We start from the raw sequence: 12139 nt of genomic DNA on the forward strand, positions 1-12139 counted from the left end.
GAGCAGGCTGTCTTTGGAGCTTTGTTAGCTCTTACACTCCAGTAACTCTGTGTAGTCATTTCAATAGCACAGAGTGATTGACTAATTGTTCATGTCTCCTTCTTTTAAAATAACAGGGAGCTTGAATAAGGACTGTGTGCCTCACCCTCACCCTCATTCCTGCTTTCTCTTGGACCCAACAGGACATGAAAATGAAGACTTCGGCTTTGGTTTCTCTTGAGCTGGGGCTACTTGGTACCAAGTTGTTCCTCCAGTAACTAGATATTTCCTAACCTACACCCCCCGCCTCCACACCACTACCTTACTCCTCCTCTGCCTGCAAATGGTACTTCATTTTGGAGGCTTCCTTACTTTATTATTTGGAAGGAAGTGGAGATCTGGTTTCTTATTTTTAAAATAATTGCTGAGAAACTGCCCAGAAACAAGAGAGGGAGTATAAACACAAGCTGTAGGGGTTTATCACCTACGTTGCTTCTGGGGCATGCATACCATACCATACCATTGTCCAGATTTCCAGTATACTCTACTGAAGGGGTCAGGGCTGAAGTTGCTTACCTTTCGGTATTCTTTTTTTACTCCTCCTCCCCTGCTCACCTAGCTTAGTTAAGCCCTGGCTATAGATCTTCCTGCCTGCAAAGATTGGTAGAAGATAAAGCATATTTCCCTCCTTTTTCTCCTCCCATCGTTTTTCTCTTTGGAAGCATTATCTGTCCAATTTGGTGAGGGCTATGTTCCCCCTACTCCCACGAAGTGGCTGCTGTTTACGACCTTAGATGTATATACCTTAGATTCACATTTGTTTTCCCTCTTTTCTTTCCTCTTCCTCCACATTGATTATTAGAGCATGAGTTGATCAGAAAAATTAGATGAGACTTTGGCATTATGGCACTTCCTAATTGGAACCATGAGAGACTGCAGGAGGGGAAAGAGAATCAATGATCAGCTACCTGTGTTTTTAATACTATTCTCTTCCCCCACCTCTTTCCTGGGTAAAATAGGAGAGAAATGATCTGGAGTACAGCTAAAGCATTTCCCTTTGGGAGAATTTTTTGTAGGTCTCTCTAAGATATATTTTCTCCTTGTTTCTGTAATCACCTTTATACTATATTATAGCTCAGTGCACTTCCTAAACTGAGTTTGGGAAATTAATGTTCCTGCAATTACATTTTCCATTTAACAATTATACACTTTGCTTTTAGAAATGCGTTAGGAAACAGGCTACAGTTTGCTCTTTTGGATCAGATAGGGGAAAGGTGAAAGTCAGCTTTCTTGCTTTTGAAATCATCTTAGTGACCAGTACATATGGGATCAGAAGCAAGGAATCTAGCAACAATTGCATTAGTGCTTGAAAGGGATTTCCTTGAATTCTCCAAGCTCCATCTCTGTATTCCATGAAGCACATGTAGGGTTGGAGCAGAGGCTCCTACATTAAACAATAGGTGTGTCTATTCAATTTTTATTGATATTTATAATCCAGATATCATAAACCCTCATTTCTCCTTTGCTCTTTTCTCTGGGAAGTGTTAAGGGGTGTTGAGTTATGGGAAGAACTTGTCTTTGCACCTCCTGGATTATTTTTCTCAAATACCAACCAGTAAGATCCCAAAGAACTTGAGAAAAATTGTTCCCTGATCTGTCTACTTTTGGTGTTAAAGTTTTACTTACCTTTTAGTACTTTCTATGTATTTTATATGTATAATTTTATACAATTAAAAATAGATTTTTGTCTAGTGAGCCAGATTGATTCTTTCTTGAGACCTATGTATCAGAGGAGCTCTAAAATGACCCTTTCTTTTACATATATATGAAAAAAGAACTTTTCTTAGTATTTTTTTGGTGGTAGAAATAAGGTTGTACTGCTGGGGGAAGGCATCTGCCTCTGCTTCTCCAGACATTTGAGGAGCCTGAGTTTTGTTCTTGGCCCTTTCTCCTGAAGCTCTACCCATTCCGCTGGCAGTCGCACCCACTATCATACAATGCTCAAAACTATTCCTCTCACCCCAAACTGTTATTTTTCATTTGCGGTACGCGGGCCTCTCACTGTCGTGGCCTCTCCCGTTGCGGAGCACAGGCTCCAGACGCGCAGGCTCAGCGGCCATGGCTCACAGGCCCAGCCGCTCCGCAGCACGTGGGATCTTCCCGGACCGGGGCACGAACCCGTGTCGCCTGCATTGGCAGGTGGACTCTCAACCACTGCGCCACCAGGGAAGCCCCCCAAACTGTTGAGCTTTTACATCTATATTTCCACATATTGGACATTACCACCTGAATGACACAAGCTCTTTGAACTTACATATCTAAAATAAACCATTTCTCCATACGTGCTCCTCTGACTCCCCAGATCTGCTATAGAAATTATTATCTGCCCAGCTACCTAAGCTAGAACCTCAGATCCATCCTCAATGCCTCCCTATTATCACCTAATCAGTCACTCACTGTTGAGTTTACTTTCGGTACAAACTTCCCAATCTGTTTTGTCCATATCTACTGTCTTAGTTCAGTCCTTTATCATCTCGGGGCTGGACCACTGCAGTAGCTTCCTAATTAGTCTCTAACTTCGTTCTTAACATCCTCCACACTACTATCAGATTTCTTTCTAAAATACTTATGACTGTACCACTCCCTTGCTTAAATCATCACTTAGCTATCTGTACCTTTAGCGGCACTTCCCAAATTTTATATGTGAACCCTTGGTATTATCTGAGAAGATTTTAGGTGGTACATGGCCAAACATTTTTCATTTTTACTAGTTATGCTTTTAGCTGAATTTGTAATAGAAGAATATGTTTTCCATTTATGACAGTGATATTTAAATTTAGTGTAAGTTTGTTTAAAACGCCAGTCTATTTAAGGAAAAAACACAAATTGAAAATAGTATGGGGGCTATTTGCAAATGTTAAAAATTATGAATACTAAAATATTGAATTAGAAAAATTTCTTGCCTATAGGATAAGTTCCAAATCCTTAGCATGACATACAGTTTGGCCCTAAACTATATTTCCAGCTTTATTTCCTGATTACACAGCATCAGGCATACGGAATTTCTTGCCATTCTGATATTCATTCAATAATATTTACCAAGTGTCTACTATGAACCAGGCACTGGTCTAAACTTTGAGGATATAGTTGTACATAAGAATCTCTGCCATAAGGATTACATTCTAAGGGGAAAAACAGACGATAAACAAGTTAGAAAGTAAACAAGGTAATTAAAGATTTGGATTTAAGTTCTGTGAAGGAAATAAGAATGAAAGATAGAGTAGAGAAGACCCCTCTGGGTGACAGTAGTATCTCAGGGAGACCTACAGGACGGGGTTGAACTAGCCATGTGAAAAGCTGGAGCAAGAACATCAGGGACAGAGAGTTACAAAAAGTCCAGAGATGGGAAAGAGTAGAACATAGTTGAGGGAAAGTATAGGGAGAGCTTAATGGGTGAAAGGGAAGAATGGTGGTGGAAGAGTTTGGAGACATAGGCAGAGCAGGCTGTGTGAGTCTGAACTTTATTCTAAGTGCAAAAATAAGTCAAGTAAGGGTTTTTAGTAGAGATGTGACCAACTGTGATCTTTTTAAAAGATCACACTACGTATTGCAGAGAATGGATTAGTGTATCTTAGTCTCGATACAACTCCTTTGCCTGGAAAAGTACCCAGACTTAAAGGCCAAGTTTAAATGGAAGCCCTCCCTTAAATGCACTCTTACTTCCCATCCTATTAGAAACTTTCTTTTTATTGCCTTAGTGCGTTGTGATGGCAACGATCACTTTCATAATGTTATTATAAAGTGATTGTTGATAATGCAAGTACTTCCCCTTGTCTTGCTAGCACCTCTTCTAATATTAGACACACATATAGGCATTCATAACTGTTTGATTTAAAAATTAATAAATGAGTGAATATGCAGTCCACTATTGTTTGTGTAAGGCCTACGTCGGATTCCAGAATGTGGGGGCAATATTTTCCTTGCCTCAACTCCTGGGTTTTTAAACGTGAAATATCTGTACTATCCTCAAAGAAGCTAAAGCCCCTATTTTGTTTAAATCCATGATATTTTAATTCCCAGAGGCGGTAGGCAGAGTTTGAGAGACTTTTAGTTTTATTTTTTTGGCCGCGCCAGGCAGCTTGCAGGATCTTAGTTCCCTGACCAGGGATTGAACCCCGCCTGCAGTGAAAGCGGGAGTCCTAACCACTGGACCACCAGGGAATTACCAGAGAGATTATTTTTTAAAAAAAGAGAAGTTGATATCTGTCTCATCAATCAACACGGACACCCAGGTCTGCTGATTTTCTGAGAGAGAAAGGCCATGCTGCAGTACGTTCCAGAAGCAGCTTTTTGAGGCAGCATTGCTGACCGAACAAATTTTTTTTTTAATGCTTCCATCACAGATCCGACTGCTCCTCGGGAACAGTATAGGCCTGCAAGTTTTTAGAGAAAAAACTTTCTTCAACTTCCATTTCCTGGTATGCAATGAAAAGAGACGAAAAGCAACCCTCTAATAAAATTAGGCTGGGCTCCACTGTCAGTACTGTTTCTCGTTGTCTGCTCTAGGTAAGAGTAAGTCACGAACTCCGCGCACACCCCCAGCGTGTCCCACACGGGGTTGCCCCCTTCTGCTCGCGACCCGCTCAAGATGGCTACAGGAGCACTTCCGGCATCTCCCCCAAGTAGGCCCGCCTCCACTGCGTATTATTACCGCGCCGAGGGCAGGACTTAGAGTTAGTTTTTAATTGGTCAACTTGACTGGAGACCTTTCCCATCCGCGACAGTTTCCCGAGGAGCCAAGTGCTTGAGCGCCACGGACGAGAGTTAGAGCTTAGGCAAGATGGCGGACGTACTGGATCTTCATGAGGCCGGGGGCGAGGATTTCGCCATGGATGAGGATGGGGACGGTGAGGACAGTGGAGGCGGCTGCGGGAAGCGGGGAAGGTGCGAGAGAAGGACGTATTAGGAAAATATAATCTTTCCCCCCAGCAGGGAGGATGGGAGCCGGGGAGGTGGGTTTCGGTTGGTTGGAGACTCCGCCCCCGATGGGAGGAATGGGGGCGGGCCGGGAAGGGACTGAACCTGGAGGTGGTGGGGTCTGGTTTCTGATAATGTCTTGGAAGGAGACTATTGTTGTAAATAACTGTTATCTTTCTCACTTATTCTTTCACTTCTGGGGCTGCAGAGAGCATCCACAAACTGAAAGAAAAAGCGAAGAAACGGAAGGGCCGTGGCTTTGGCTCCGGTGAGTGTTTGTGGGTGGAATGGGGTCTAGAATGGCGAGAGCGACGAGCTTTGGAGTCCCCATAAAGACACATGGTGAACAGTGGGAGGAGGGGGATTTCCGGTGATCTCCTGTGTCTTTCTAATAGAAGAGGGGTCTCGAGCGCGGATGCGTGAGGATTATGACAGCGTGGAGCAGGATGGCGATGAACCCGGACCACAGCGCTGTAAGTAAATGGAACCTGTCTGTCTGTAGAGAATTAGGGGCCAATGAAATAAAACCCAGTAGGAATGGGGTCAGAGGTAGCTTAACCAATCTCTGTGGAGTCTGCACACTCTACTTCTGTGATCTTGCTTGAAGTTTTTCTTTCATGTGCTCAAACAACCTCCCTCCTTTCCCGAACAGCTGTTGAAGGATGGATTCTCTTTGTTACTGGAGTCCATGAGGAAGCCACGGAAGAAGACATCCATGATAAATTTGCAGAGTATGGAGAAATAAAAAACATCCACCTCAACCTGGACAGACGTACAGGATATCTAAAGGTATTCTGAGTGATACTCCATTGCTCCTCTTCACCCATAAACCTTAGACAGCATTGGTAGTTCTCCCATGTTTGCTGTGGTTGGCCAAGAGTAAAGTTGAAATAAAATGACTTTGGGAATTGATTTTGTTAGACATAGCAAAGAGACAGGCAGAAACAGACAGACAAGTTGTATATATAGTAGGGATATGTAATGTACATTTGTTGTTTAGAGTTTATGGATTTTTCTGTTTGAGTAGAAAAAAGCTTGATGGAATAGGAGAGTTTTGATAATCTGTCTTTTCACTTGTTCCAGGGGTATACTCTAGTTGAGTATGAAACATACAAGGAGGCCCAAGCTGCTATGGAAGGACTCAATGGCCAGGATTTGATGGGACAGCCGATCAGCGTAGACTGGTGTTTTGTTCGGGGTCCACCCAAGGGCAAGAGGAGGTAAAGTGGAGAGGGGAAACACTATCTTAGTGGAGGAAATATGAGCAAAACAGAATAAGGACATGGCATTATGTCCCTCTGATGGACCCTGCCCCTTTTCCTTCTCCCTAGAGGTGGCCGCAGACGCAGCAGGAGTCCAGACCGGAGGCGTCGCTGACCCATCCTCTGTTGTCCAGGTGTCCTCTCCAGAGATTCCGTTTGACTATGCAGCCTTGGAGAAATAGGGCTGGGGTGTAACTCACTGCATCTATACTTAATCTCTTACCCTACCTGCTTAGTGTTTCTTTTGAGTTATGAATAAATGTCCAATTTTTGTTTTCTAAAATTACTTTCCTGTTCTAACATTGCAAGCTCTGAAGCACTATTTACGGTAAGACACTCTGGGTCACTGTGAAGATACTTCTTCCAGGGACTGAATTCTGTGTGAGTTTCTACATTAAATATAGTCTCAAGTCTCACCTAGGGTCAAAGTAGAAACACTGCTCAGTATTTCTTTCTTTCTTTTGGAAGCTAAGGGAGCCAGGGGTACAAGTGAGATGTTCTCATGATACTAGAGAATAATTATTCTGTTCTTAAATATGCTCTCCTGAGCAAATGGATGTCATAGGAATGTCTCTTTTGTTTCTCCTGCCTTTCTTGCTGCCACCTTTGTTTGTACTTTCATCTGTCTAAGGGTCTGAATCTCCTGTTGGGGCGTTCTCCCAGAACCTCCTTCCCTGGAGGAGTCTATACTAAGTTCTTGGTGCCCTCTTCGGCAGCCAAGGGTGAAGGCCCCATAGAGGAGAGGATCCAGAGGAGCACTGAGGAGGCCAAAGAGGAAGAGGATGTGGCTGAGGCTGGGAGGCATTTCAGTTAGCATGGTGGGATAGAACCAGTACCAAAGACCCAGCAGGTTATAAGATGTCTAGCAGAGGACGAAGGTCTGCAAGACAAGCAGGGCCAGTTGCAGACCCTGAAGATGAACATGGGGGCGATTGTCTAAGGAGCGGCAGAGGGCAAATTCACCGGCAGGGGCTGGGAACTTAGAAAATACACTCAAATTCAGAACCACTCAGCTTCTGAGTTGATGGATGGGCAGAAATAGTGAGATGGAGCTCTCCCCTTATAAGGAAGAGAATGGTACAAGCCCTCTTCCCCTTCCCAACCTGGGACTATACGCTCCCCTCCCACCAGAGATTATGACAGACGTGCTGCAAAAAAGGTTTCGATTGAGGTGCTGTTGTGTTACATGAAGCTACAAAGTCTATTTGAAGTCTTGTTGGTGTCCAAGAGCAAAGGAATACTGATCACCCTTCTCCTTAATTCTTGCCCAGCTAACTCCACTTCATAGAATGATGGCTAGTGGCTGGTTAGAATTGAAGGCATTCAATAAAGTTATGTGCAGCATCAGCTGCTAGAGATATGGTTAGCAACTCACTTTTGGTTTGATAGATAGCTATCAAATTTATGAGGCTAGAGGCAATAGTTTTAGGGTATGGGTTAGGGCCTGGGGGTTGGGGTCTCACCATGGTTCCCCTTCCTTGTCTGGGGACTGGACACACTGAGGACAGTGCGGCTATAGCAGACGGTCATGGCAGTCAGTAGCAGCAGGAAGAGGCAGCAGAAGGTGAAGAGGTGGTCTCTTGCCATCAAGCCTTGAAGCTGCTTTTGGTGACACTGAGTGAAGGGGACTGGACCAGCTCAGCGGACGGTGTGGAACAGGAACAGCTGGAGTGGAGTCAAGGACTATTAGAACTGGTCTCCCTTTCCCCTCCCATGCCAACCTACCCACCAGTTCAACAGTATCTCTTCCCAATTCTTTTTTTTTTTTTTTTTTTCGGTACGCGGGCCTCTCACTGCTGTGGCCTCTCCCGTTGCGGAGCACAGGCTCCGGACGCACAGGCCCAGCGGCCATGGCTCACGGGCCCAGCCGCTCTGCGGCATGTGGGATCCTCCCGGACCGGGGCACGAACCTGTGTCCCCTGCATCGGCAGGTGGACTCTCAACCACTGCGCCACCAGGGAAGCCCTTTTTTTTTTTTTTTTTTTTTTTTTTTTTTTAAATGAGATTGTTGAGAAAACTTGGGAGCTAATACAGTGCATAATTCCAATTTGTTCTTAATTTCCTGCAGTGCTGAGTATGGTGCCATATTTAAAAGGTTAGGAATGTATCTTGAAAATCCCTGTCTTCCTCTTAGGCTGTTTGTTAAATCTGGGACTTAAAGAACCCTGTCTTCTCAAGTACTGTTCTAACATTGCATTTTATCAAAGGATATCTCTACCACCTCACCAACATTTTTTTTTTTCCTCACCAACATTTTAAGCTGAACTTATTCCTGATGTGTCTGTGATTCGGTGGAAAAAAGAAATCTTGTGTAAAATGGGTGCTGCTAAAATTTCAGGCCATTTTGCAGTCACTGTGTAAAGTGACCTGTAGTAATAGTCATGTGTACAACTATAATGGTGAAACAACGTTAAATAATAAAATGTAACATTTTCCAAATGTTGTTGGCTGCCCCTTCTCCTTTTTGGTAAACTGCTGGGTTTTTGGTTTGAATCAGTAATGAGTATTTTTCAGTTGAGAGCTTCAGGGTTAGTACCTGAGTTTCAGGTAAGGTAGATTGAGTCACTACTAGTTTGATAAAAGGCAAGCTTAGTAGGTATCAAATTTCTAGATACAAGGAAGGCATTTGGAAAGTGATTTCAGCAGGCATGAGGGACTTTCAGGAAAGGTGAATAGTATGAGCCACAGACATACAATTTTATGAACTGCTTGGAGTTATGATCAGGCTATTCTGAGCTAGTTGGGAAGTGGTCTTTCCTCTTCCCCTATCTTGAGTCCATATGTTTCTGGCCGTTTTCTTGGGGGGTGGGGGTGCGATTTTGCACCATGCCTAGAAATACTTGACAGGTTGTGAGAAGAGGTTTAAAAATAGGCAGGACTTCCCTGGTGTCGTAGAAGACTCCACGCTCCCAGTGCAGGGGGCAGGGTTCGATCCCTGGTCAGGCAACTAGATCCCACATGCATGCCACAATTAAGAGTTCGAATGCCACAACTAAGGGGCCCGCCTGCCGCTACTAAGACCTGGCACAACCAAATTAATTTAAAAAATAGGCAAGTCTCCTGGGCTTATGTTTTGGTCCATAGCCCTACCTCTGACTCTCCTTTCCCTATTTTATGTGCAATTTACCTACTGTGGAAGTCCTTACCTCTGATACTTGAAAACTTGAGTCTACAAAAATAATTTCTAACTACACCAATATTCCCTTTACCATACTAACAATTTTTTATTGACACTAATATTTTAAATGCAACATACGGGCAATGCAGAATTTATACAAGAGGTCGCTAATTTAGAGCCCAAAATAACACCTTTTGCACCTGAATCACGTTACTGTCAGTTTGCTATTGAAGCAAATAGACATTGCATTGTTGTCGTTGGATTGTCAGGCTCTAAGAAAGGATGAAATGCATCTCCTATTCCATAATCTTGTGGCCTATATGTTTCAAGTGATTTATCCAAAGTCATCCAGCTAGTTAGTGGTAGAGCCTAGACTCAGGAAAAACAGAGCAAAGTAATACAAACGAACAACAAAAGCAATCCTAATTCTAATTCCCAGTCCACATCTAAAATTTGCTTCATATAAACCCAACTAATTCCTTTTGCACTGAGGAAACATGCTGCTTTTTAAAACTTTGGGTAGCAGAGGTCCTGTTTGCAACATATTGTTGGAAGCAATATTTTTTGTTTGTCTTAGAACTGCAGTCAGACTAACTGTTGTTAGTTATATTTCTAATATTTGAGGATTTAAGGATCAAATCTTAAATCTGACTCTGTAATGCATTATTCCAGAGACTGAAATTTTAGCCCTCTCCCTGACAATCCTAACCCTAGACTCAGAGATGCTGCTTTCAGATGGTGGTAGTGGTTTTGGTTTTTTTGAAGAAATTGCTTCATATTTAGCTTTTTTTTTCTAGATTTCTAGTTCATTTTCAATATTGAGATTTGATTACTTGGTACTCAAGTTCAGATGCTCCCTTTTGTTCCAGTTTTGACACCCACAATAAAGCTAGAGTAAAAAATACAAATCTGATTATGTCATTCTCCACCGTTTACTTTAGTGTCTCTCCACTGCCCTCAGGATAAAGTACAAGCTTAATATTTGTGATCTGGTTCTTCCTTCCCCTCCAGGCTCATTACTCACCATTTTCTAGTCCTCAACTTTAGCTGCAGCTTCTTTGAGATCATCCACCCTCCACCTTCTCCAGCATTCCTCCTGCTGTAATTTGTCTTAACACCTATCTTTCAAGAATCAAATTGTAACATCTCTGGGAAGTCAGGAATCTTTCCCTGACTGTCCAAGAGTGGGTCTTGGACAGTTCTTTAGCTCCTTATGCTTACCTTTAGCATAATGCTTAACTGCACGCTGTATTGTAATTGCGTACTAATTTGACTCTGCACTAGTCTATAAATTTCTTGAAGGCAGGACTTTGTTGCTCTATCCTTGATAGAGCATTTGAACGCACCTGGGGGATGCACAATAGTTTCTGAATTGATGAATGAATGTACCACAAAGTTTTACCCAAAGCCCCTGATTTCACTGTCTTCTTAATGTCTTCCCGTATATGTTTCCACCATGCCCTAGGGTTTTTCTGCAATAATCTGAAGAAGGTGGAACTCGGAGGAGGCAAAGAGGTGGAAGCCAAGTGTAGTAAAAACAAAGGCTCTTAACAGAAGTACAAATTAACATGCAATGATCTTAACTTGCAAGAGAGATAGCAGAGGCCCCACGCTGAGGATTAACGGTGACCACGGCCAAGCACACCCCTTGAATCCGAAGGCTTCTGTTGTGTACCCAAATTCTTGTCCAGTCTAGCCCTGAGTTCCGACAAGTCACTCACCTTCCAGGCAAGCGGGAAAACGAGTACCCAGGCTGCTCCCAGAAGTTTCCTTCCAGTTGAGCGGGGTTCAAGCGGGTGGAGTACGGCTGCCTGGCGGTCGAGCCCAATGACCACAGGCAGGAAAGCTGCGGCATACATGGCCATTAGTTCAGGAACATGAGTGTCCGACATGCGATGTCCCCGGCCAGCCATTGAACAGTGATATTCCTGGTGGCATAACTATATCTATGGTCATAACCACAAAAATGACCAGTAAGTCGGCAGCTGCTAAATGGGCAAAGAGTCGTCTTACCGGAGAGGGGCGGAGCTGGCTGGGTTGCGGCCGTGTCACTGACAACAGCACGGCCACGTTCCTCCAGCCGAAGAAACAAACAGCGCAACACTCACTCCCACTCGGACCTTGGCGGCAGCTGAGAAGGTGAGCAGCTCTGCGCCCTCCACCTCTACTCCTGATCCCGCTGCTGACCCCCAAGGGGTGCCGTTGCCTGCCGACATGGTGACCTGGAAGGGAAAGGGGTAGGGGGATGAAGTGTGGGTTTGAAGAGGTTAGCTGCGTCCACTGTTTCTTCTCTCTCCTTTTAAGGATATGAGTTGGGTATTTTGCGAATTTCGTCCACTAAAGCCTCTGTCTCTGGAGACTCTCCGTCTGTATTCTGGAGGTCACCTGTCCAACTGTCAGGGTCCTGCAGGGAACAGGGATCTGGTGCTGGCTTCTACTTCCATAGACTTCTTTAGCCCCTAGAGCCCTGGATTCGGTCGGAGCGTGCGAGTGAGTGTGTGTGTGTTGGGGGTGTTCTGCTGGAAACACCCCAGGGTTGGGGGCAACCCTATCCTAGCGGCCCTGGCGGGAGCACTGCGGCGCAGTCTCGCTACGCCCGGACTCCTGCAAGCCCCGCCCTTGGTCCAGAATATTTAAAGAAGAATGTGCCTCTGGAGGTGTGCTTAGGAAACAGAGATCATCTGATTAGAGGACAAGGCGACGGAGACACGCACAAAAAACACGCAGGTATAGGCCCAGAGACAAGGGCTTCTCGTTCTGAAGTTCCTCTTCAGGGGCCGGCTCCACTCCCTTTATTTTCTGA

General features: G+C 44.3%; 1 protein-coding gene and 1 pseudogene across 3 annotated transcripts; one reads left to right on the forward strand and one right to left on the reverse strand.

The window, feature by feature from the left end:
• Positions 1-4628: 4628 nt before the first annotated feature.
• RBM8A (RNA binding motif protein 8A) lies at positions 4629-6504 on the forward strand. Of its 2 annotated transcripts, none has more exons than XM_082655620.1 (6): positions 4629-4886; positions 5165-5224; positions 5355-5429; positions 5609-5745; positions 6040-6176; positions 6288-6504. In XM_082655620.1, exons 1-6 carry the CDS (start codon positions 4820-4822, stop codon positions 6331-6333), a joined length of 522 nt encoding a protein of 173 aa, XP_082511746.1. In that variant the 5' UTR covers positions 4629-4819; the 3' UTR covers positions 6334-6504. The 2 variants fall into 2 exon arrangements, with proteins under 2 accessions (XP_082511746.1, XP_082511745.1); XM_082655619.1 differs by having other exon boundaries at positions 4668-4886; positions 5352-5429.
• Positions 6505-6639: 135 nt separating this feature from the next.
• Positions 6640-12113, reverse strand: LOC309823382 (gonadotropin-releasing hormone II receptor-like; annotated as a pseudogene). Its single transcript, XR_014298537.1, has 3 exons — positions 12051-12113; positions 11058-11558; positions 6640-7883 (listed from the first exon to the last, which is right to left on the reverse strand). The product of XR_014298537.1 is annotated as a gonadotropin-releasing hormone II receptor-like (transcript).
• Positions 12114-12139: the final 26 nt, after the last annotated feature.

The sequence above is a fragment of the Grampus griseus genome (genome assembly GCF_964374135.1).
Source record: "Grampus griseus genome assembly, chromosome: 1".
Lineage (NCBI taxonomy): Eukaryota > Metazoa > Chordata > Mammalia > Artiodactyla > Delphinidae > Grampus > Grampus griseus.